The 26,163-nt window shown below is 38.1% G+C and overlaps 1 protein-coding gene and 1 non-coding gene across 4 annotated transcripts; both read right to left on the bottom strand.

The window, feature by feature from the left end:
* Positions 1–200: 200 nt before the first annotated feature.
* STARD6 (StAR related lipid transfer domain containing 6) lies at positions 201–20,891 on the bottom strand. 3 transcript variants are annotated; one of them, XM_065890527.1, is made up of 6 exons: positions 20,798–20,891; positions 20,563–20,641; positions 10,143–10,269; positions 6,940–7,057; positions 4,537–4,630; positions 201–369 (listed from the first exon to the last, which is right to left on the bottom strand). In XM_065890527.1, exons 1-6 carry the CDS (start codon positions 20,889–20,891, stop codon positions 201–203), a joined length of 681 nt encoding a protein of 226 aa, XP_065746599.1. The 3 variants fall into 3 exon arrangements, with proteins under 3 accessions (XP_065746599.1, XP_065746600.1, XP_065746601.1); XM_065890528.1 differs by having other exon boundaries at positions 20,563–20,612; positions 20,802–20,891; XM_065890529.1 differs by lacking the exons at positions 10,143–10,269; positions 20,563–20,641 and having other exon boundaries at positions 20,802–20,891.
* Positions 16,752–16,824, bottom strand: TRNAA-UGC (transfer RNA alanine (anticodon UGC)). The gene has a single exon. It is a non-coding gene; the product is annotated as a tRNA-Ala (tRNA).
* Positions 20,892–26,163: the final 5,272 nt, after the last annotated feature.

Here is a 26,163-nt window from a genome sequence, read left to right as displayed (position 1 = left end):
GATTAAAAACTATATTTAATGCTTCTCTTGTACAACTATGAGCTCTTATTTTCACCAAGTACCTTTAGTAGTTTGTTCAAGAATACAGTTTAGAATAGTGTAACAGTATTTATGCATATTGACTTAGAAGTAAAAGGCAGTTAACTGCCACGCATGATTTTAAATGGCCTCATTTCTTCTTTAGGAATGACGAATGCCCATTATGATGACATCCACGTCCTGATGGGATTTTGTGTCTTTACTCCATCCTTTACATTGAGGAGGAAGCTTACTAAATTGGAAGGCATTTTTGCTTCAATTATTGATGGGGCCAATTTTCCTCTCATTTCTGTCTGGACAAACATCACTAGTTTGGAATATGCTGGGTTCCTGTAAACAAAGGAAGAGTTAAAAAATATAAAGAATTTTTAAGTTTATCTATGGAGTGTACAAGTAGACAAGGAGCAGGAAGCTTGTCTTATTCGCCAGTGATTGCCCACATAGCGCTTGTGACAGTGTAAACAGCTACTGAAGGAAGGAAGGACAAAATGTAGAGTGATTTGCACACTCATAAATATTTTACATAAAAATATTAAGTAGTCAGACTATATCTTAAAGTCTTCAGTTTTAGTTATCATTTCCTTTTTGTCATTTTATTGACTTTTTAAAATTATAAAAGTAATATGCTTATGAAAATTTAAACTATAGAGCATTTTCACAATTCACCCTCACTCTGTTCACCAGAGATAATCATTATTTATAACTTTGACTGTATCTTTTCAGGTTATTGTCTATGGATATACAAAGATAGCATGTATGTACATATACGTATATGTACCCCACATATATGCACATGTACATTCTTGGTTTTACAAAAATGAGACATATTTATTTTTCTGGAACTAGTTTCATTTTCCTCTTAGTATGATATCATGCACCTCTTTCTGTGTCAATCTATATAGATCAGCTTAATTGTTTTTCATGATTGCACATGGTATTTCATATTCTATTAACCAGTCCTCTATTGACCGTCATGGGGTTGTTTCTCACTTTTTGCCACTGTAAATAAAGCTGCAATAGGGCTTCCCTGCCGATGCAGCGGACACGGGTTCGTGCCCCGGTCCGGGAGGATCCCGCATGCCGCGGAGCGGCTGGGCGCATGAGCCATGGCCGCTGAGCCTGCGCGTCCGGAGCCTGTGCTCCGCAATGGGAGAGGCCGCAACAGTGAGAGGCCCGCGTACCGCAAAAAAAAATAAAAATAAATAAATAAATAAAGCTGCAATAAAGCACCTTGTAATGTATCCATTTGCACTTCTATAAATACTTACATTGAGTTTCTAGGTCAAAGTTTTTGTGCACTTAACATTTTGAAATGTTATCTCCAAATTGCCTTCCAAGAAGACTGTAGTATTTTACATTCTAACCCAGTGATCTTCAAACTAAAGTATATGAAGACTTGCCAAGGGGTATGAGGGACTGAATAACATTTAAGGGAATAAATTTTCAAATCTCTAACTTCCATGTAACTTTTCCTTAAACTAATCTGAGAATACGTCTCTGATGGAGATGCTGGCTTTTCTCTTGCCACCAGCCTGTTCACACCACCCTTCTATTGCTTTACAGAACCAAGGGATGCCTGTCATTCCCCCCTGAGTAATACTGAATGGTACCAAGGTGCTTTACTCTGGCATATAAAAATCTTTGAGATGCTAAAGGGAAAATTCAATCTATTGGAAGTGAATTGAGAAAGTGAATGACAGATGACTGGGTAATAAAACCTTACCAAGTCATGTCAATTCTTTGCTTTCAATAAAATGTAAGGATCTAATTGAGCTGTCACCTGATAGGACGTTAAAAACAATTTTTGATTATAGGTGACTATGTAATTCACAGCACATAACTCAGAAGAATTTCAAGGGATTGAATGACAGTGCTAGGGTTGCACCCTCTCCATTTTAATTCACTCATTTATGTGAACAAAGTTTCCTATGCTTAATTTATAAAAATGCAAAGTAGAAGTAGACTTGACAGTCTCATTCTATTAGATGGGACATCTAGATCAGCATTTTTGTCCCATGTTTTTTACAGTTAAATTAGTGTAATTGATAGAAGCATGGACTCTGAAGCCAGTCTGCATAGTTTGAAGCTGAGCTTTGCTATTGCCTATGTGTAACCCTGAGAAAGTTACTTAATCTCTCTGGGCTTCCATTTTCTTTTCTGCAAAATGGGGACAGTGATACAACCAACTTCATGAGGTAATTGTGAGGATCAAATAATTGACTTACTTGGTATATGTAAATTGTTTGTAACAGTGTCTGGCACATAGTAAGTGCTAAGTTTTGCTAATAATATGTGTTTCCAATAACAATTTGCTTTTTTTTTTTTTTTTTTTTTTTTGCGGTACGCGGGCCTCTCACTGTTGTGGCCTCTCCCGTTGCGGAGCACAGGCTCTGGACGCGCAGGCTCAGCGGCCATGGCTCACGGGCCCAGCCGCTCCGCGGCATGTGGGATCCTCCCGGACCGGGGCACAAACCCGTGTCCCCTGCATCGGCAGGCGGACTCTCAACCACTGCACCACCAGGGAAGCCCAACAATTTGCTTTTATATTGAACAATTATGTAATATATTTTTATTTTTATCAATGTGTAGTAATAACAATTTAAACCAGTACACATATATATATTTTAACATTTAGATACTTGGGGTCATAGAAAATAAAACAAATTTTAAAAATTAGGTACTTATTTTTGCTGAGGTATGATTGAAAATAGATAGATAGTGATTAATACAAGAACCCAAAGCATAAGATATCTTCTATTAGGATAAAATTATGCAAGGGAAAAAGTAAAAATATGGGATCAAGGAGAAAAGAAAAGAAATGACACAAACTTTCTGACTGTTAAAGGTTATATGTATTTTGAAATTGATAACGTAATGGTGGGTTTCAAGTTGTTATGGTATTTAGATTCCATTGGATGCACTTAGAAGGGTGATATAACCATTTTTTTTAAATGTCAGGATTTAGAGTATGCTGGACATTGCACCCTCTTAATATAATGCTATGAAAAATTTTAATATCAACTTAAAAATGTGCAAGGCAGTATACAGTTTTACAAAATTCTCTTGGGGGGTTTGAAGACCACTGCTCCAACAAACTGTGAGTGTCTATATTCTTACACCCTCTCTATGCAGAGTTTAGACTATTTTTACATTGTGTCAAATGGCTGGGCTCAGTAGCAGTTTGTATAGTCTTAAATCTCTATTTGAGCTTACTAGGGCTTTACACACTTACCAAAGCCTTTCCAACATTTACTGTAGAGTACCTTTACTACAGATAATATGTTTTATAAGTTGACTATAGGACTTGGGCTGCATGGAAAGAGAAGGTACAAAATTACTTTTTTGTCAGTACCCTTCTCCAGCAGGATGCTAGGCAGAGTTTCCGCCCTAGATGGGATATCTTAATCAGAGCTTTTGTCCTATGCTTTTTGCAGTGGAAAGGGAACGGTGACAAGGTGCAAGAAGGGGACTTTGCCTGTGAAGCACACTTTAGGTTGTGTAGCTTCCCAACTAGAGTCCCCACCAGCAGCTGATGTACCTACCTGATTTGGAGTAATAATCCTTCCCTGTTTTGTTCTTTCCTGCTGTGGAGAATAAAGTCCTGGCCATAGACACAAAACTGATGGATGGGCAGAAAGGCCATATCGTCATCAACATCATCATCTGCATCAATGATCCTGTCCATTAATGTAAATATTTGTGAATATCTTTTAGTTCTCTAATTCAGTAGAGAAAATATTAAGGAGTATGGGTCTACATGTAATTTTATTTTGACTTCCTTCACAAAAATATTTTTCTCATATTGAGTTGTTTATATCTGACCACTATAAAGTTTTACACCTGGTTTTATGTGTCGATATCTTTTATTTAATATAAAATCATTTACCAAAAATTAAAATGTAACGAATTTGTAGAATGATATACATTGAATTAATATATAGGCATTTAAAGACTATGTGTATTGGATGTTACCATCTTATCCCTAGGCTGGCCACCTGTGGGCAGTGACTCATCTCTAATTTCTCCAGCTCTTCCTTTTCTGAATTTACTTACTGGATGGCTCATTCTGCAGGTATCTGTTCTCAGTAGGTAGTCCATTGGAAAGAATTTATTCAAGGTAAAGCATTCATTGCTGATAAACGTAACTGCATTATAATTCTAGCGAATTTATTTTTAATTTGCAAAAATTCCCTAATAATTCACAGAAGTGACTCTAATGGAAAAACATAAAACATCAGGTTAAGGTTAATAGGAGGAGGTGAGGATGTTTGTATATATGTGACTAGTGCCAGAAACCTCAAATCATACTTTATAGGGAATTATCCATTCTGATTATACTTAAGACAAAAATACTTTAAAAATTATTTTAAAAATTGTATTTGGGGCAATTTTTTTCCCAACAGAATATACCAGAACATATTTCTGGTGAGTTAGTTAACAAATTACAAATTGAACTAAAAAACTGTTAAAAAATAAATATATGGAAATAACACTTACTCTTGCAGAGGTGAACACATATAGCCACAAGCATGGTTACAACCACGGATATAATTTGAAGATGGAGGATATGCTGGAAAATCCACACTAGTAGCTAAGTGATTTAAAAAAAATTAAAATGAAACTTATTCCACAAAGATGAAAAATTCTGTTTCCAGTAGCATATTTTAAAAAATGTATGATATAGCACTTGATTTAACTTAGTTATTATCAGCAGTGACATTAGTTTTATACATACGTATGTATGTTTGCACATTTGAATGTGTACACAGGCCAAAAATGAAAGAATATCAGTATGATCACTATTGTCCTCTCACACTTTTTCATGTAGAACTTTGAAAGATGCTGTTATCTTTCACATACAGGAAAAACTGTTAAAAGTATTGTTCAATTACTTTCTGAGATTTGAAGCAGAAATCACAAAGAAAGAGACTATTCTATTAGGATAGTGGGTTTATAGATGTTTTGGTTTATAAATTTTTAAAATAAAATATTTGATGTAGTTATTTGGTCTGTCAATAGAAGTAGTTTAAATGCCCCTTTCTGCCAATTCCCTGTAGCTAACTTCAATATCTAATTAAAAATCAGTAGATTTTGTTTTAGAAATTATGCAGCATAGCTGCATATTGTATGTGAAGTTAGAAGGGAGGTGATCTGATCATGATTATGTTTATGATAATTATATATACTCTTCCAAATATATTTGTTTACTCTGTGCAACTGTTTATTCAGTGCAACTGAACCCTGCTTTTGTCAGAGAATTTTCCTGTATGATTTTAACATAAGCAGTCACTTCTGTAGAAATGTAATGTTAAGCACTAGCTTAGGACTAGCTTAGGAGACAAATGTGGTGGAATCAATTTCCCATTTTCATGACCTGTTTCATCATCTTAACAGAGCCAATTATGTTGGCAAAATGGTTCTGCCAGAAGTGATATTAACATATTTTTTCAGTTTAAAATATGGAGATTATATTTGTCTTTATTTTTAAAAATTTTGTTATATTCCACAAACAAGTATGGGTCTTTTGTGAGGCACATAGTATGGTAATTAGTACAGATTTTGGAAAATCAGAAAGACTTGAGCTGCTTATTAGCTATGTAACTTGATTTCTGTGAACTTCGGTTTCCTCATTGGTGAGAAAATGCATGCAAAATATTTAGCTCAAAGCAAGATACACAGTAAGCTAGACAGCAACAGAAACATTAAGAAGAAAACTATCAGTAATCATCAAAAACTCATTCAAAGAAAATCACTTAAAGCAAATTCAGTAGTGATCACTGATTATAACTATTTATTGATTTTATCTTCCATACTTATTTTTTACCTTCCCTCTGACCACTAAAAATGAGATACAAATTGAATGCTTTCAAAATATAGATAATAACAGATCTATGATTCAAATGGACAGTATTTTGTGTTATAGGCAGTGAATAAATTTTTATGTGCCCTCATTTAAGAATGAGACGACTAAATGACAACTATATGAAACTATACGAGACGAATATGTGAAAGTGATGAACAGCAGTCCCCAGTGGTATGGGCAAGAGAGCTAACTGTGCACATGAGTGCTCTCAGCAGAGCAATGACTCAGTCCTGGACTCAGAAACTTAAGAGTCCTACAGATATATCAAAGTAACTGCAACCTTGTTGGAAAATAATAATTAACAACACTTAACTGTCCCTCCCCAAGTAGTTTACAGTAGGGGAAACTATTCACATAGGAATAGTGAGATTAAATTGTATTACAGGGGAAAAAAGGGCTCTAGGCCATTGTCCTGCCGAAGTCCCTTCACCATGAATTATCTTGAGTTCTTGGAGTCCGAAGATCTTTGGGGTGTGAACTGGTATGTTTTAAGTGAATAACGCAAATTAGGAAGTGGTTATGTATTTGTATTTTACAGAGTGACACATTTTTTTTTGGCGGGGGGTGGATAAGGGTATATCAAAACCTCCAGTTTTTAAAAGAAATATAAGCACATTTATGAAAACACCTATTACTGAAATTTTCTTCATGAGTTTTTTCAGTTTCTAGATATACCCATTCTATGTAATTTAAATACAAAAGTATATATCCAAAGATCAATTTTGTTTCTTAGCAGTTTTATAATGTATGCTGTGACGTTTTAGCCTGCAAGTATCTATCTATACTGAGTGCTGCAGGGTATATGCTGCAAAAAGGCCAGGAGATGCCATAATCATTGACTGTGATATAAATGGCACCTCTAGAATTAGGTAAAACTTCAGGCTTATCTATATTAACATGCATTTATTGGCCTCACTAAGCAAATACAAAAATAATTCATTGAAAATATTGTTTCTTTCAAACTGTGAGTTAAAAGTAAAAAAATATATTAATGACTCACAGTAATTCCAAAGTGTGGGCAAAATGTTTCAACTTACAACTGATAATATCCATATTCCCTTCGCAGTGCTTCAAATACACTAAGTCAATAAAGTCTCGGGGGGATATTGAGCCCATGGCAAAACTGTGTGTGATGGTATGACATATGAATGTGTCCTGAAACAAACTGCATAAGGTTGGACTGTATTTGGAAAAAGCAGGGCTTTGAGGTTTTAAGAATTTATCACCAAGTCAACTTGCATTTTCAGTGTTATTAGATGTATAATTATAAGTGCAAGGCAACAAAAGCAAAAATAAATGAGTGGGACTACATCAAACTAAAATGCTTCTGCACAGAAAAGGAAACTATCAACAAAATGAAAAGGTGACCTCCAGAATGGGAGAAAATATTTGCAAATCATATATCTAACACGAGTTAATATAATCATAAGTGTGACAGAATCAGAAAGGAATCTTGATATTATCTAACCTTTGAATTTTTTGATGAAGAAATTGAAGCCTAACATTAAATTACATGTAGAACTAGAGATATGTATAGAACTAGAACCTGGATTTCCAGTACAATATTGTGTCTACTACCCCACACTGACTAGGTAATATATTCTGAAAAATATATTGACTTAGCAGCCTGTGGTATAAGGCCTAAAATTAAAGGCCAATATATGCACTGCTTTGACATCTGGTAAAACTGGGAGGGTTGTGAATGGCCTAACTGCAAGTTCCTCTCCCCACTCTGTTCCCACAGATAAGAACCCTTAGTCCAACAACCCTCCTTATCAGCAGGATCAGACACAATGCCTACTTATACCTGAGTAGTGTGTTTCAGTTCCCTGCTACCCTGCAGAATTATTCCAACAACCAATCAGATCCTCCTGCAGGAATCAGGGGTCACCTCAACCTCTTGATACTACAAAGCCTGCCTTGCACGTCCCGTAGTTATTCACTCTGTTCCTGAGTGCAACTCCCATGTCACTCTGCATGACATGGTGCATCCTTGAGAGTTTAGCTAAGCTACTCCATGGTACTGCTGCCTCAGTATCCGTTTTGTTTGTCCGAGCAGCCTGCAGGGGCCTTAAACTAACACTAGTCCTCTCATGTAAGGACACCCCCAGATAACAGCCCTCAGAGTCACAAGCAAATGTAAGTTCCTGATATGACTTCCCCAACAGCGCTTCTGATCAACTGTCTCTCCCACTTCCCAGGGCCTTCCCCTTGTGAGCACCTTAGGTAAGATGCCCCCCTGTGGAGCTTACCAAAACCCTGCTCTTTTTGGTTCCAATTGATCAATCTGGGCTTAGCCCAGGAACCCCAAAGCACTCCACCCACAGACACTAATAAAGGCATGTGCCTCAGGTCCTGCCTCTGTCTGCAGCCTGCCTTGACCTCCCCACATGGGGCCCTTGAGGCGTGCTGTACACTTCCTCCTCGACCTGTGAGTAATGAACTTCTCTATTTCAATTTCTCTTGTGGTCATTTGTTGAACCTGGCTCACTATTGGAACCCTGTGCTCCACTAACAAATGTTAATTTAACAAAGTCTTAACAGTCCTTCCTGGGCTGTGATTAAGGATTAACAAAGTGCTGTGGATCTCATTTGTCTAGTGCTGGTGTCATGTGTTTAACCACCACCATAACCCTAGAGCAGGAATCCCTTCCTCACCAATGGGGTGAATGAGTCAATTAAAATGCACCCCTGGAAGTGAATGCTACAAACACTCACTGCAAGGCAGACTAATTCTTCTCACAGTATAATGTGATTCAGAGATACTGTGGTATACTGGAAAAGGCATCAAATTTGGAATGAGGAGATCAGGTATAAGTCCTGGTTATACCATACATTGGCTGTGGTGACCTTGGGCAAATCACAAAATTCCTCTATGTTTTCAAGTTTTTTGATGCCAAATCTAGTATACTTTCCATTATTACAGCTGACTTGCAGCAACAGCAGAAATATCTGAAATGCTACTGAAACTGTATAATTAGTATCATACAATCATGAATGAAACAGTCCAATGTTTGGATTTTCACTTGTGATGGGCCATGTTCAAATCCCAGGAAGGTCACGGACAGGCGTTCTTTGTGGATAAGAACTTCAAGGCCTCTCTACAAGATGAAACTGCTTTACCTTTCTGGGCTTTTCTACAATCTTACCCCCATCCCAGATTTCAAAATCAGTTTAATAAAAGGCTGTAAAGTTAACCTACAGAGTTCTAAATAAATGATAAGGTGATGGCAGATATATGGGCCATTTGTTTTGATGAGTGAAATGCAGCTTGGAGACCCTAAGAACCAAAGACTCAGTGATGTGGAATTTTACAAATGCAACTGTTTAAGTATGCATTACTCCAACATTCACATTTACCAGCTCCTTCTAATAAAGTTATTATTAGCCAAACAGTAGGACTCAATTTTTAAAAGCTGCTTATGAGGTATAATTTACATACTAGCAGTCTTAATAAGTGTCAGACCTATACTGTGCTGTACCAGAGTTCAGAATCCCTCACCCCACTCCTGTCTTCTTCCTGTTCCTCCTTCTTTCTACCAGCTAACAGTCTTTCTCATTTCATTCATGTTTTTCTCCTCCTGAGCTTTCACTCTACCCTCACCTCACCCTGATCTTCTCTCCCCTTTTAAGCCCTATTTGCCTCTTGCATTCTGTCTTTCTTTCTCTCACCTCTATGACTTTAGATTTCTAGTCCATTACCTATATTTTTCTTTTCTGTTTTTATTCTCCCTCTTCATTTCTGAGATAATGTATTTGAAAGTGTTTCTAAAACCACAATATAATGTTATTTCACACTTACTCTTTAAAAAAGTCACATGCTGTTTGTTCTTAAGTCCTTACAGTAAGTGTCTACGATGTTCCTGTTATCTAGTGTATTATGACTAAGATAAATCTACTGACTTCCCATCAACAAGGCATGCTTAATCTTTTTATTCCACCTAATGGAGGAGGTGAATCCATGAGTTCAGTCCCCTCAGTAACCGAAGGCACACATCTGCAGGAGAGCTGACCAAGTTCAGAATGTGGTATTCATTTAAAACAGAATAAAGGTAATTGGAATTGAACTCTTGACTAATAAAGAAGGAAGTTTTAAGCTTTTTATAAAAATTTCAACTTGATTTGAACCTATAAAATACAAAGTGTCCACATAATACAGATTTAATAAACTCAAATCACTAAGATAGAAAACTAAAAGTGTACTCATACAGTGAAAGTCCAATATTAAACAGTAAATTACCAAATCAATTTTTTGTACCATGCTGTACATTTTCAATGATTTGTCCCATGTGACCCTGTTTTCAGGTTTGTAGAGGAAATCAGATAGTTTAGATGTTGATTCTGGAATTATTCCTTCAACACGATATCTATAGTTAACAAAATAAAGAAAATTCAAAATTTAATAAGTTTAGTCTAAGTTGAAAATATAATGCTATCACAGTATAAAGCACAATAATTTAGCAAATAATGTGAAGAAAACTTGAAGGTAATATCAGCAATTTAAAATACTAATACTCGGGCTTCCCTGGTGGCGCAGTGGTTGAGAGTCCGCCTGCCGATGCAGGGGACGCGGGTTCGTGCCCCGGTCTGGGAAGTTCCCACATGCCGCGGAGCAGCTGGGCCCGTGAGCCATGGCCGCTGAGCCTGCGCGTCCAGAGCCTGTGCTCCGCAATGGGAGAGGCCACAACAGTAAGAGGCCCGGGTACCGCAAAAAAAAAAACAAAACTAATATTCAATTGGAAGTAGCCAGTTTATAAAAATATGCACTGTAATAATTAATATAAATTATTTAAAAATTCATTTTTCTACAAATTTTGTTTATAATGTTTCCATAGTTGTCTTTTTAAAGGGGCTACTTTCATTTAGAATTTTTCTAAACTCTTTCTCATAAACATTTACCTACTGTATTTATCATAAGCCAACAGTAATTGATGAGAAGTTTGTGTGGTTGTGCAATATCTTGTGGCCTTAATTCTTAATTGAAGGATGTAATATGGTCTAAAGCAGTAGTCAGCAAGCTTTTCAGTAAAGGGCCAGATGGTAAATAATTTAGGCTTTGCAAGCTTCATGTTCTATGTTGCAACTATTCAACTTTGCTAGTGTATCAGTGAAGCAGCCATAGACAATATATAATGGGCACTCTTGTGTTACAATTAAACTCCATTTATAGACATTGACTTCTGAATTTCATTTATTTTTCACATGTCAAGATTTGGAGAAGTAACTAATCTTTATGTTAATCCATCAATAGAATTGGGTTGGGCTATCACAACCAATGAAGTTAGGACAATGTGAGAAAACTGGATTAAAACCCACTATTTAGCAGTAGGTTGTTAAATGAAAATGAAATCTGAATAATATTGGCCATACTTTCTCTCTCTGTTAATCATTCTTTCTAAACTAAGGAGATAGGTTTAGGTAAAATCAAAATTTTAAACCTCTAAAAAGTTAAAATTTTTGGAGGAAGTGAGGTAAAAACTAAATGTTATTGTTACAGAAAATAGTTGTTATATTTATGAAGAGTTCTTCCTCTGAACCTTGTTTTTATGATTTGGTAAACAAGTAAGTCGTTAGACTTATTTTTTTGTATGTTAGTCTCTCTTTAAAAGCTCAACTGGTCCCTAGTATTCTCTGAGATATCCTAAAATTTTCTTAGTATGTAAGGTTTCCTTCCTTCAGATCTACAAAGTTTTTAAGAGCTTATTATTAAACTCTATAGAAGACAGTGACAAAACAACCTGAATAATTATCAGGTCCTTTGAAAAAGAAGGCAGATATAAAACAGTTAAAATTTAAGCACAAAACTATTGTTAAGGGGTTTGTATATACCTCCCTAGATTGCTTTTTTTAATTAATCTGTTCTCTAATTATATTGTAAATTTTGAGGATAAAGAGTTTTTGACCTTTTTGTATTTCTAACTAACATCGAGTTAGGTATCTTTTATTAAGCACTTACTATATATTTACTGATAATGACTACCCTTAATCTTTTAATAGCATTCTTTTATTGACTGAGTGATCAAACGTTTACTATTTATTATGTTGACGCTTGAACAACATGAAAGTTATCAGTACTGAGCCTCATGCAGTCAAAAATCCGTGTATAACTTTAGAGTCGGATCTATGTATCTGTGGTTCCTCCATATCCACAGTTCCACATCCAAAGATTCAATCAACTGCAGACCCTGCAGTACTGTAATATGTATTTATCAAGAAAAAATCCACGAAGTTAAAATCCGTGTTGTTTAAGGGTTAACTATATATATACTTCAGCCTAGCAGAGACTCAGACATATAATCAAAAAATTATTATATGGTTTGATAAGTGTTGAAGAGACAGAAAGCAAAAAAAAAAAAAAAAAATCAAGGTAAGAAGGGGAATAATGACTGAAGCTCTTTTTGGAAGGTTTGCCCAAACCCTTTCATAGTTATTCATGATAAAATTAGGGATGGACAATATTGAAATGGAGGACATTTAGGCATCAGCTGCTTTGTTTCTTCTATTTTGGAGAGGAAGTTTCGATTTTTAACTTTAAGTAACAGTACACACATTACATATAATTTACAAAAGCATTTTGCTTTTCTCTTTCAAAACTTTGTTTTAAAATTTTATGCATATGGATAGCTATCCTTCTTGAATAATATTTTAAATGCTTAGTATAGAAGTTCTCTATGTTTTTAATTAAAATCCTTTATTAATTATGTATATTGCAAATATTATATCTCTGGCTACAGCCTAAATTTTCACTTATTTCTTTTGGTACAGAAGTGTTTCACTTTACCATAGTCAAATTGACCAATATTTTCCATTATGGTTTGTGCTTTTTTATGTCTTCTACAAGATATCCTTCCCTACTTCAAGATCATTAAGCTACTTTCATACATTTTCTTCTACAATTTTATAGTTTGTATTCATATTTAGGACTTTAATCTACCTGGAATGGATATTTGTGTATAGTGTAAGGTCAGCATCTAATTTTACTTTTTACATATAAATAATCACTTATGTTAGCACAATTGATTATAAATAGTTCATCCTTTTCCATTTTTTTGTAATGCCTTATCTGTTACATATCAAGTTTCCACACATGTGTAGGGCCTGATCATACCCGTATATTATTGCAGAGCCTCCCTGACATTTGAAAGAAGCTCCCTAAAAGAGACAGGAACTTATTAAAAACTCTCTTAATTGAAGTTGGCTTGTAATAATTCTAATAATACTTTACACCTGTATCTGCATAGTTCTTTACACTGAGATACTTAATATTTGATTTTGCTGATGTTTCATAGCTGCTAGTACACACAGGCAATAAAATTAAAATGTTAGGAGAGTAGCATATAGAGTCAGCCCACCCGTTTTCAAATTCTAGCTCTTACCAGTTATCTGACCTTAGGCAGGTTACTTATTCAAAGTCTTGGGTTTCTCATATGTAGAGAGTAATATTTACCTCATAGGGCTGTCATGAGGACTGAATAAATTAATATGTTTACAGGATAGTACATGGCATGTATTAACTCTTCAATACATGTTAGCCATTATTATTTCACATACATTGAGTCTTTTATGATAGTCATCCCACTCTGCCTTGTATTATAGGTATTTATGTACTTTTCTCTCTTACAAAGACTAAAAACTCCTTGAGGAGCAAATCTGCTGGATAAAATAATGAAAAATTAACTTTAAGAGGTTTTTTTCTTGAGAATGTCAAGATTATAAGCTTTACAAGTATATGCATTTTGTTTTGATCACCACTATACTACCAGCACCTAGAAAGTGATTAATGAATAACTGAATATAATGAATGAACAACATCATTTTAAATAAGTCTAGATACCTTGCTGAACCTTGCCAACTCCTGGTTTAGACTGTCTACTCAATGGCTAATTGTTCATTTTCCAGTCATTTGTAAAGGTGAGAAAAGTTTGAGTTATTGGTATTAATGACTGCAAGGCAGAAATTATTTATTTTGCTTCCTATAAGATTATGAAATATAATTAAAGTTGTGTCTTGGGTAGAGGGTAGGTTACTAGTTAAAAAGTACCTTACTTTGGCCTTCCCTGGTGGCACAGTGGTTAAGAATCCGCCTGCCAATGCAGGGGACACAGGTTCAAGCCCGGGTCCGGGAAGATCCCACATGCCGTGGAGCAACTAAGCCCCTGCACCACAACTACTGAGCCTGCATGCCACAACTACTGAAGCCTGTGCGCCTAGAGCCCGTGCTCCACAACAAGAGAAGCCACTGCAATGAGAAGCCCACGCACCTCAACAAAGAGTAGCCCCCGCTCGCTGCAACTAGAGAAAGCCCGTGGGCAGCAACGAAGACCCAACGCAGCCAAAAATAAACAAACCAAGTTTTTAAAAATGAATAAAATCTATCTTTAAAAAAAAATACCTTATCTTAATTCACTAGTTAGAGGTGTATTGGAGTCACTGGCTTTTAAAAAATATGTAAATATCATGCCTCTTTGAAAACATAAAACATCTCTATGTCTTGAATAATTGAATCTATCACTGAATGAGCAATTCGGTATCTACTGTGTTCCAGACTCTTCAGAGACATCAATTTTGTCATATTTGAATCTAAGAACTCTATTTTTATATCTATTGATCATTAAAATGATTGGTTCTTTGGATATTTTACTAAGATCTATAATAAAGCTTCATGCTCATTATGAATAAAGTGACCAAGTCAAATTAAAAATATTTTAATTATTCTCTCTTGTCTCTCACAGTTTCTGACAAGCTTTAGCTGGTATGTGGGATAATTGATACATGAAATTATGTTTCTTACAGATCATCATTTCATGAAGCAATGAACACCTTTTAGTAAATGTGCATTTGTTCCAACATGCTAATTTGAGCATGCATCTCTAAATCATTTTATAGCCTTTTATGGCTTCTGTGAATGAGTACTGCTGAACAGTAAACTAGGAGGATAAGGGAGGAGAAAAACAGTGGAAAGTGCCCCTGTTTTTACATACTAGAAATTATAAACCTGGGGAAGCACCTGTAAGATGATAGGCTTTTTTTTTTTTTTTTTTTTTTTTTTCGGTACGCGGGCCTCTCACTGTTGTGGCTTCTCCCGCTGCGGAGCACAAGCTCCGGACGCGCAAGCTCAGCGGCCATGGCTCACGGGCCCAGCCGCTCCGTGGCACGTGGGATCCTCCCAGACCAGGACACGAACCCATGTCCCCTGCATCGGCAGGCGGACTCTCAACCACTGCGCCACCAGGGAAGCCCGATAGGCTTTTTAGTGATCTTATTTTTGGCACTTCCTATGTGATAATTAGAGTTGGGAGTGGGACTTCCAGAGTGGCTATGTGAGGAGCTAAGGAAACCCTCTTCTACAGTCATTGAACTGGTGAACATTACTTTTAAAAACTACTTAAATTCCCTAGAAATTGACCTAACAGCACACAGGAAAGGAAGAAACATTTATTCAAGAAAATCTACTAAATCTAGGTAGGAAAAGTCAGAGTCTGTAGCATTTGAGCCACAACCTCCTTCCAGCCACCCCCCTCCCTCTACGGTAGCTCTGCTCCAGCTGGGTGCAGACTAGAAGACAGGGGCTCCCTCTCCCCACGAGATCCAGGCTGGGGCTATGGTTTCATCCTGGGATCAGCAGGACACTGACATCTCTCATCACCGAAACTCTCAGCTCATGTTGTAGAAGCTCTATTCCCCGCATGCACTGCTCAGAAGACTAGGGTTTCCTGACACCCTGATCTCACTGGTAGGGTGAGGGCTTTGCCTAAGGCACAGTAGAATGTGAATCCTGGGGCCTAAATTGCCCCTCACCCCTAGAATAACAGGAGCAAACTGAGAAAGTCATGGTACCATCCTTCCCCTATGCTACCCACTTGCTCATGGAGTAGAAGTGTTACTTGGCTTCAGTGTATTAGTGCACAGGTCCCTACTCAGAGCAGTCAGAGTGAATGTTAGGCTGCCCTTAATCAGAGTAATGAGGCTAGATATACGAGGTTGCCCACTCAGGAGAAATCAGAGTGGGTGTACCAGGCCGCCCCTACTAAGGAACATTCAGAGTGATGTACCAGGCCGTCCCTAACCAAGAAGCAATGGGAGCTTTGTACTAGGCTGTCCTTACTCAGACAAATCACGCTGGATATGCTAGGCTGCCCCTACTTAGGAGCAATCAGTCCAATATGTGGCTTCACTGACTTGCAAGCATTCCCCAAGCCATACACAGATTAAGTAGCGAAGGGCTGAAGTCTTACTGGCTCAAGAGACTTCAGCATAATCTCTGAGTCATCACTGACCGAGCAATAAGCTATTCTGACCACTTTAAAATAAAATCATACTCATCGCTGGTGGTTTGGAAGAATGTGTGCACTCCAAGGCTATGTCCTCTGGGGAATGACTGGTGACACAACTTCCAAGCTACCGGCCCCCTGGCTACATGCAAGGCAAAACCACAAAACTCCCTGAACTGTGAAAACAGTTTCCAAGCCACACACAGAATTGACAGTAAAGGGTAAAAATCTTACTGGCTTTGGGTGCTAAGTGCAACTTGTGACCAGTAATGGCTTGTGTTAACCTAGGGATGACCTATAGGATGCCAGGCTGAAAGATAAAAACAAGGACAAAAATCAGGGCAGGTATATCTGAGGCTGCAGACTGGGGGGGGGGGGGAACAAACTTCATGGAATTAGTCCAGACAAATCACTAAACAAATAAATGCCCAAGCAATAAGAAGCGCTGGGTGAGTAGGTGGGATCTGTAACCAGAGTTGCTATATTACCTAAAAGGTTCAGTTTTCTTTTTTTTTAAGGATTAAAAAAAAAATTGGTTGATTGATTTTGGCCGATCCATGCAGCATGCAGGATCTCAGTTCCCCGACCAGGGATCGAACCTGCGTCCTCGGCAGTGCAAGTGCAGAGTCCTAACCACTGGACCTCCAGGGAATTCCCTAAAATGTCCAGTTTTCAAGAAAACTGTGAGGCATGCATGCAGAGAAACATGGCAAGTGTGATCTATACACAGGAAAAACAACAGGCAATAGAAAGTATTTGTGGGATATATGGGTTAAATTTAAAAATGAAATTATTTAGCTTAGTGTGTGACATACAGTAGATTAACAGGGGAATTAATAGGGAACATAGGGGAATGTGTCAGCTGAACTTGGTAGGTCTGTATTTCATCTCTTGAGGGTAGAAAGGAAAAAAATTCCAACCAAAGAACTGGCCCCCTTCTCATGCATATAGGCAAGTGCTCAAAGCTAACCACAAAAGGAGCTTTTTGGGTGGGAAATTAATAAGAAAAGGTGCAAGTGCTGAGAAAATATCTTCAGGTTTTGTTGTTGTTGTTCTGTAGTTATAAGGGAAACAAATATGTTTAAATTCTTTCTATTTGGCAGCCAGTATAACATAACTAAAGTCCATAAATTCATTCAGGAAATACTTATTAAGTGTTTATGTGACAGACACTGTTCTGGTGTTAGGGAGACTACGATGAACAAGAGTTTATTTCTAGTCTGCTTCTTGTTCAAGTTCCTATTCTCAAGTTTATATTCTAATAAGAGAGACGTAATAAATAAGACAACAAATGAAGAAGATAAATTTCATCTAGTGATAGATGCTATGACGAAGGTAACAGCAGAATAGGGTAGTAAACAGTGGTTTGGTGTATTTGAGAACTTTGACCAATTGGCCAGGAAGGTCACTCTGAAGAGAAGCAATGAAGCTGAGATCTTGAAAACAAAAATGACATCAGCCTTCATTTGGGTGAAGAGCACGCTAGGCAAGAAAAGAGCAACTACGAAGGCTCTGAGATGTGCATTCGTGCCAGCAGTAGTCCTACGTGGCTGTAGCATAAGGAGAGCAAAGATGTAGTGGTAGGAGAGGTCAGAGAGGTAGGTGGGGGCCAGATAGTGCCTTGCAGAGCATAATAAAGCCTTTAGAAGAGTTTAGGCAGGGGCCAACACTGAATTATATTTCAAAAATCTACTTTAACCATTGTGTGAAGAATAGGATGTAGTTGAGTAAAGGTACACATGAGGAATCCACTAGGAAGTTACTGAAATAATCCATGAGATGCGAGAGAATGATAGTAGGGAGATAATGAAAAATAAATCACTTCTCTCCGTACATACCTAGTCAATTAGAGCTTCTATTAGAATCCAAATCTGAGATGAGTGACCCATTATCTATCTAGGTCAATGTTTTGCAGTCATGTTCTTTGTTGAAAATATTTGGAAGAGTCTGAATTACAGTTTGACAGATGTCTTTACTTTAGGACTTCTCCGAACCTTAGAGAAGAGAAAATAGTCTAGAGGGTTTTGAAAAACTTGACAATGCAACCCATCTTTCCCACAGGGCATTTTGAAGGATAATTTCTCCCAGACACTAGCTTGGCAAACCATATTAGACCATGCTACATATCCCCAAAGTGTGCAATGTTTACAACTTGGTTGTCCAGTCTAAATTAACATGCATATGTTTCTTGCTTTGATTATTTATAACCCTATAAATAAAACTGTGAAGCTTGAAGTACTGGAAAATTTTAAGCTTCCCTAGCTTTTTCCCTTGATTTATTTGACGGCAATCTCACCTTCTTCTCATTCCAAGCTGGGGGAGGTAAACGTTTCGACTGAGGCAGACCAACCTGATCAACATGTTCAGATTGATTTCCTTTGGAAGAACCTAAATATCTGCCCCAGCTGATTTAGAATAATATAGATATTTTGAAAAATATTAACTGCTCCAGTCACACTCTCCTTCTGTACATAAACATGCTAAACTTAGAAGGATCAGTGGGCTGTGCTTGACAAAAGAAGCATGCAAAATTGAGATTTGTGTATCTTCTAGCAGTCTTAATTTTGAAGCTGTGCTTGATATTTATTGGATATTCACAGTTCAACTGTAAAAAAGAATTAAAAGAGAGTTTGCCTAAATCATCGTGTGATAGGCAGCCTCTAAAATGGCCCCCAGTGATCTCCACTTCTTGGTATTGACACACTTATGTAATCCCCTTCCCCTGAGTCAGGGTTGGATCTAGTGATTCACTTCTAATAAACTGAATACTGCCAAAATGATGGGGGGGGGGTGGTCCCTTCCAAGATTAGGTTACAGAAAGACCCTGGCTTCTATCTTGTTTGCTCTTTCTTTGGCTCTCTCCTAAATCCCTCCCTCTGAGGGAGGCAAACTGTCATTTGTGAATAGCCCTATGGAGAGGTCCATACGTCGAGAACTGAGGAAGGTTTCCAGCCTAGAGCTGGCAAGTAGCTGAGGTCCCCAGTCTAACAAGCCCACGAAGAACTGACTGCCGGTGACTGTGTAAGTGAGCTTGGAAGCAGAGCTGCCTTCAGATGTGACCTAAGCCCCAGACCACACCGTGACTGCAGCCTTGTGAGAATCCTTGAGGCACAGGCACCAAGCTAAGCTACACCTGGATTCCTGATGACATAAACCATGAGACAGTGTCTGTTAAATCACTAAGATTTGGGATAAGATATTACTGTGTATTAATAAATAAACTAGTATGCAGTGCATATAAATTTCTCTTAAAGCAAGTGCAAAAAGTTTCAATTTTTTTTGTCTGCGTAGTATGGCATGTAAGAGTACAATATCGTTGACGAAAAATTTGAATAAAGCTTTAAAACAGCCTTATTGAGGCTATTTTTTGAATGGCTCTAGGCATTGTGTAGAGCACCTTGTATAAAAGTACCCAGCAAGTATTTGTAGAATAAATACCTTCCAAGGTTTCTTTGATGCATAGGTTGCTGTCCACACTGGTCTGACCTGGAAGGCACCAAAAAACTACAACATCCAAAAGTTTATTCCCATAGTGTGCCTGGGCTTGACGTTACCCACTCCCTGCTCAATCTATTTTTTCAAGTGCCACTATTAGAATCATTAATTATTTAGATAACAAAGGTAGGGATTACCTTCCTGATAATTATTAAAATGAATAGGAGAAAGTATACCAGCTTTGTCCTACAGTAAAAAAATTGAAATGAAACACAAGATAGATAATTATAGTCAGATGAGAAAAAGAGCAATAAGCACAAAACAGAGTAGTGAAAAGAAGGAGTGGACCCCTACCCCTCAAAAATAAACTAAATAATATTTGGTTTTCTCAATAGCATATGATGATCTGATGGCATTAATGTGATATCACGAGCAACAAAGGAACAACTCTTAAAAAGAAGGTTAAAGATGTCAGCACAATTTCCCTTAGAGTACTTGTATCTGAAATAACAGGATCCTCAAAAATATCCTTAAAAGCAGCTTACAGAATAAATTATATATGTTAGCAAGAGGAATATATTGGGAAAATAAACTTTATCTTTAAGTGGTTCATTTAATGGAAAGGTGAAGTTTTAAAAGACCACGAAATACTGTTAGAAAGAAAATATCAATCTAATTTTATAGTAATTATTTCTTGAAGTGGAAATTTCCTATCTTAGTGAATTATTCACTAGAAGTGATTTTCTTTTCTGATTGTCTTCCGATTTGGAAATTAGATGGTACACATTGCTCATTTTATTAATTTTACATTTCAAACAAGTGACTTTATAATTAATTTCTACTTCCTGTTCACTATCAAATAACGTTTTATAGCTAATGAAGTAGCATTGAACTCTAGATACATCAATGTCATTGAATTCAAAACAATGATTGTAAATAGGAGGTTGTACTTACAGATTTCCATGGAATTTCTTAGAAGTCTTGCTGGAAACAGTTATCTTTTTCTCAAAGGGGAATAAAAATCCACAAATAAATTAACTGTCAGATACAGAAAAAATGAAAAACAAAAAATGAAGCAAACGTAAAAACTTTTTTTTGGTTTGTAGAAGAAAATATTTTTTAAAATGTCTTTGCAATGAATTGTTTCTCATTAAAAAACAAACTCTTGAAACATATTTAACTTCTCTTCTTACTGAAGTCTTAACCACTTTCCGGCCTGATGTATCTTGATAGTAACCTAAAATTTCTTGAGCAGTTTGTTGGGCAAGTGCCTTATAGTCCATCTACCTGCAAAGTTTTAAAAACAAATGACTGATGAGAATGTAATCGTACAAAATTTTTTAAAATGCCGTGTTACATTTTAATACTATTTCTATGTCTGTCACATAGCAATGAACAATAACTACTTTTGGAATGCATGCATGCATGAATCTCTCCCTTTTTATTCATAGTCTTTCAAGTGAGAAAATATGATATAGTAAAAAGAGCAGGCTTTGGCTTTGGAGTCAAAGAGACCCGGGTCAAATCCTGTCTCTGCCACAGACTAATTGTGAACCATGTTATTTCATATTTCTCTTTCCTCATTTTCTCAATTTGTAAAGCTGGGACAATACCTAACCTGGTAGAACTGATATGAGGGTTAAATGACATAATGCACTTAAATGTCTTACCCTTTTGCCTGACACATAATAGTTATTCAATACATTGTTATTTCTAACAGCTAAATCATGCTTCCTTTCTCTTGTAAAGCAGCATAATCTGTTGATCACGTGTTACTGGGAATTCATCTTTTTAAAGTGAGTGGCAGTGGCACTAAATGATCTGACCCCTGCCTTCCTCTCCAAAGACAATTCCTACCTGTCTCCTTCTCTCCCACTTAGCTCCACTCATACTGACCTCCTGGCTGTTCCCCAAATACAACCAAGCAACTTCCTACCTCGGGGTCTTTGAACTTGCTGTTCCCTATGTTTTTAATGTTCTTCCCCAATATGTTCAGAGGACTGACTCCTCTTCATTGGTGTCTTTGCTTAAATGTTACCTCTTCAGAGAGGATCAAATTCACATCAATTCAACTCAAACACATTTACTGAATCCTTGCTAAGGGTTAGATACTGTGGTAGATGTGGCAAAAAAGGTTGAGTAAGATGCTGTTTCTGCTTTGAATGAGCTCAGGAAGGTGGAGTCTCATTGGTCCTTTGGCCCATCACCCAGTTTTCAATTAAGGGAAGCTGGCTGGTGTGGTGGAAAGAATATGACAACACAGAGCTGGATTCAAATCTTGGTTTTGCCACTCACCACCAGCTTTATCATTCTGAGTAAACTGCTTAAACTTTGAACTTTAATTTTCACTTCTATAGATTGGGGATAGTAATACCTATCTCATGGGGTCATTGTAAGGATTAAGTGAGTTAATATACGTAGAAGTGATTGAAACAGTGTCAGGCCCCTTCTTGGTGATCAAAAAGTTAGTTTTTTTTTCTTAAAATGGACACATTTAAATCTACCTTAAAAAAAAACTCTCCTAAGACCTGCCTGAATAAATCTTCTTAAAGTTTAATTATCAGCACACGTCTTCCTTAGCTCTCACCTAAAGGCCTTTAGGTGGGATCATAAATCTATTTTCTCGTGTTTAGTTCTCTGCCGAGGCACAGCACGTAGTTGACATGTATATTTGAAAAGCATTAGTAAACCATTATAATTTCTCCTTCCTAGTAGACTCATGGTTACTTCACCTTTCCTGGTAGATCTAGTCCAGAATTTTAATAATTATTAGGACTCTTCTCCAAATCCTTGTGGAGATCTCCATAGCTTTCAACCTGTGAAGGAATGAAGTGGAAGTAGAATTATTTTGATCCATGAATTAGGTAAATATATTTGATAATTTCCTTAATATTTTCTCAGTGTCCTTTACTTATACTTTATGTACTCATTTGGAAACATTTGATATATCTTTCCTCAATGAAGGAAAAACATAATAGGAGATACATTAATGAAAAAACATAATAAGAGATACATGTTAATGAAAAAGAACCTTTAAGAAATTATCTTTTAAAAGAATAGGTTAAAAAGATACTTATGTGGAATGTGGATAAAAACGTCGAAGTTTTTAAGGTCACGCCATTAACAATCCTGGCTGGTCCCTGACCTGGGCTTGTCCCAGCATATATAACACGGTTCTTTATTTCCTACCAGCAACATACTTGATACTGAAGGCTCAAGAAATTGCAGATTTTTGGAACAAACCACTAGCATGTAAACTTCCTGCAGGGATTGTGTCTTACTCATTTTCAAATCACTAGCACTACTTACTGCCAAAATAAACATGTGTTTAATTGAACCACTCAACTAAATTTTGTAGCTTCTGGACTTTTTCATTTGCCAAGAAAAAAAGGGAAGGTTAAGCTTAGTGGGCTAGAGAGGGTGAAGAGAAGAAAAGAGCAAACAGCAAGACTACAGTTGTATTACCTGGTGGTGTAACATCGGATGAGCTGGAACATATTCAGATGGAGTAATGGTCAAGGATATCTTCACCCATAGGGTCAGTGGAAAATAAACACAAACCAACACTGAGATGGCATCTTTTTCCGATACACCACTCGGTTGAAACTGGATTCTTCGCAACTCATATCCCGTCCCAGCCTCGTAGACGGGTTCACACATGTTGTTAAGTGGGTCTTTACATCTGTTTGTATAATCTCCCTGTTTCTGGGCTGCCTGACTGGGTTCCCAATCCGTGCTGGGTCACTGCCATTGTTCCCGGGGAATCAAGGTCCCCAAGGAGTTTGTTAAGTCCCATCCCTGGCCAAACTCCCTCCTCCAATCCCGCGTCTGCTTTGAGGGTGAGGGGCCGGCTGGAAACCCAGGAAGGCCGGGCTCAGGGATGGGAAAGGGAAGGCCCTGAAGAGGAGGGAAAAAAGTGGTCGGGGGATCTGCCCCCCACGGCCGAGTCGGTGTCTTATCCGGGGAGGGGGTGCTCCGAAAGCGGAGAGGCCGAGCGTGTTGGAAGGACTGTGACTGTAGGGCTGGCTCTCAGCGACCGAAACGGCAGCCGCCGGGGCCCCAGGTCCCCATCCCCGCCCCGTCCCGTCTCGAAGCCCCGGGAAACTGGCCGAAGGCAGCTCAACCTGTCATATGCGCAGACCGGCCGCGCAGAACTATGACCGAGGTGGGGAAGGCACGCGGGGTATCGACGCGGAGGTAGCTCAGAACCTCCCCGCCCAAGAAAGACCAGGAGGGAGAAACTACACTTCCCAGCAGGGAGAGCGACCTAACGCCCCGCCCCGCCCCCTGCCCCTCGCCCTGCTAGCCCCAGCCCCCGAGCGCCACGCATGCGCACCGCAAGCCAGCGCCATGTTGGGTCAGTTTGAAAGGGAGCGCGGGACCCGCGCTCGGCTGTGACGGCGGAGGAACCTGCGAGCTAGCGGAACCTGAGGCCGGGCGGCGTCCGGGTCTGGGTGCTTTGTCACGTCTCCCGTCGGGTGGCAGGACAGGGCTTTGGGTGGAGAATTGAGGACGTGTGCGCTTTTCTCTCTTTCCAGGCCTTCGTCAGTGAGTTTGGCCGGAAAAGGGCGTGTGTTTTCGAAAGGCGTCCCATCCTTTGACAGTCCGAGGGGAGGGGTGGGCTGTCTCCCGAGTGAGGGGGCGGGATGAGAGTCCCGGTGGAAAGCGGGCAGCTTTAGGGGGAGGGTCGCGGAACGGGAAGGAGAGGACCTGACCTGGACCTCGAGGCGCTGTCGGCGATTGAAGCGGGCGGGGAGGCAGGGTCTTCGGCTTTAGGGGCCGTCACCTCGGCAAAACTGGCTGCTCGCTCTTGTTGTCTGATGAATGGTTTGTGAGAAGCCTGTGTCTGGGACTGCGGTGGGGGGTGGGTGGGTGGGTGGGTGCTGGAATCCCCGAGGGAGGTGTTTCCTAGTTAAGGGCGGAAGCTTTGAAGCCGAAGATGCTCCGCTGCAGGGGCGCCAGCGATCTTCGCTTTCCAGGGTCATTAATTCTTGTCTTTTTGCTGCAGATCAAGCACATGTTCATTTTCATAACATAAATCAGAGCTGTTATTTCTGAGAGTTGTTCTTCATTTCCTGTGAGCTATTCTCATTGGTAATTTAACGCTCTACGTTCTGTTTTTGAATGAAAGGTAGTAGAGATCTCTGGCCACTCGTGCTAACGTTCTATTCGTCGGAATGATGGATTTCCTTTTGGAGATACACCCGGAAGTGTTAACGGAAGAAATGGTAAGATGCAGGGAATTTGCTTCCAGATAATTCTGTGGCAGAAGTGAGGAGAAGTGGGTGGATAGAGTTTCGTCGTGTTGGTAGTTGAAGCAGGATGATGAGTGCATAGGAGTTGATTAAACTTTTCTTTCTTCTTTGGTGTACTTTTGGAAACTTTGCACAATAAAAATTCAGTTGTGGATTTTCTTTTTGCCTTTTGTGAATTAAAATAAATGTTATTACCCACTTACTGAGAACTGTAATCCAACAGCTTTCCTTTTTAGGGTTTTGTTTTCGTTTTCAAGGTTTTGTAAAATAAATTATAAAATCGGTAACCTGTCCTGTGTTGGAATAAGGGAGGAAACTTTTGGTCGAGTTTGTTATCCAAGCAATATGTACTTGAGAAAAGTTAAAATCATTAGTGAGAGGGGTGAAGAAAGGGCAGAGCTGACTTGGCCTAGCCATTCTTTAGAGGTATACCAATAGCATCACAGCATTCAGGGAAAGCAGAGGCTAAATGACCATTATCTTATATTCTGCTGCTGCTTTGCACTGACTAGTGTCAGCTCTGACCTTTTATTCTTTTCTTCGTAAACGGAAAACTTTCTCAGTATTTTAAAGTCAAATTTGACAGTTATTAAGATTACATTAAAAGTTGTTAAAACTTTAACATTCCAAAAATTATAGCCAAAAATTAAACATTAATTTTATAACATCATAGCGTGTGTTAAGTCCTAGACATTAAACTTTCATTTTTACTTCAGAAAATCCATTGATTTAATTCTAAAAGAATGTCATATTATTTACTGAAGTAGTACCTGTTCACTCTGTTATTTCTTAGGTTTTCAAATATAGATCCTATTGTTGCTATATTAAGGTAGACTGGAATTCTCTCAATTTTAATAATGGAAAAACAGATGAATACATTAAAGCAATTTCCAAACTATTGCCTCCTTTGAAAGAGAGGTGGGCTGAATCCATTTTACATAAGAATTGAAAATAGTGAGGATAGTATCAAAAATGAATGTCAGAAAATGATTATTGACAGTGTTATTTTAGGAAAAGAACATTTTGCTAGCTCATTATATGGTAAGACTTGCAGTTTATTTCTTTATAAATGAATATTGTAAATTGTTTTGTTTTCTCAAGTCTTGGGGGAAGGGGTTGGCTAAAGTTACAAACTGGCATTTAAAATGTCGAAGGTGGGTATTCTCCATTGTTCCTTCTTGTTTCAGCTACGTCATTTGATGCCTTTTAAAAATTTATCAAGCACTTACTATGTGCAGTGCGTGGTGGTAGGCTTAAGAATTGAAAAATATTTTGTATAGGGGAATGTTAGGTATTGTGA

Source organism: Phocoena phocoena, chromosome 13 (genome assembly GCF_963924675.1).
Source record: "Phocoena phocoena chromosome 13, mPhoPho1.1, whole genome shotgun sequence".
Classification (NCBI taxonomy): domain Eukaryota; kingdom Metazoa; phylum Chordata; class Mammalia; order Artiodactyla; family Phocoenidae; genus Phocoena; species Phocoena phocoena.
Note: the sequence above shows the minus strand (reverse complement) of the source record. Positions and strands in the feature narration are given on the sequence as shown.

Bases quoted from the DNA above. Each gene is read 5' to 3' on its own strand.
- STARD6 (XM_065890527.1), bottom strand. From the start codon at position 20,891: ATGGACTATAAGGCACTTGCCCAACAAACTGCTCAAGAAATTTTAGGT. The intron at 20,642-20,797 runs GAAGAGAAGTTA...CTGACAGTTAAT, and splicing joins AGTGGTTAAGACTTCAGTAA to TTATTTGTGGATTTTTATTC. The intron at 10,270-20,562 runs GTAAGTACAACC...TGTTAACTATAG, and splicing joins AAGAAATTCCATGGAAATCT to ATATCGTGTTGAAGGAATAA.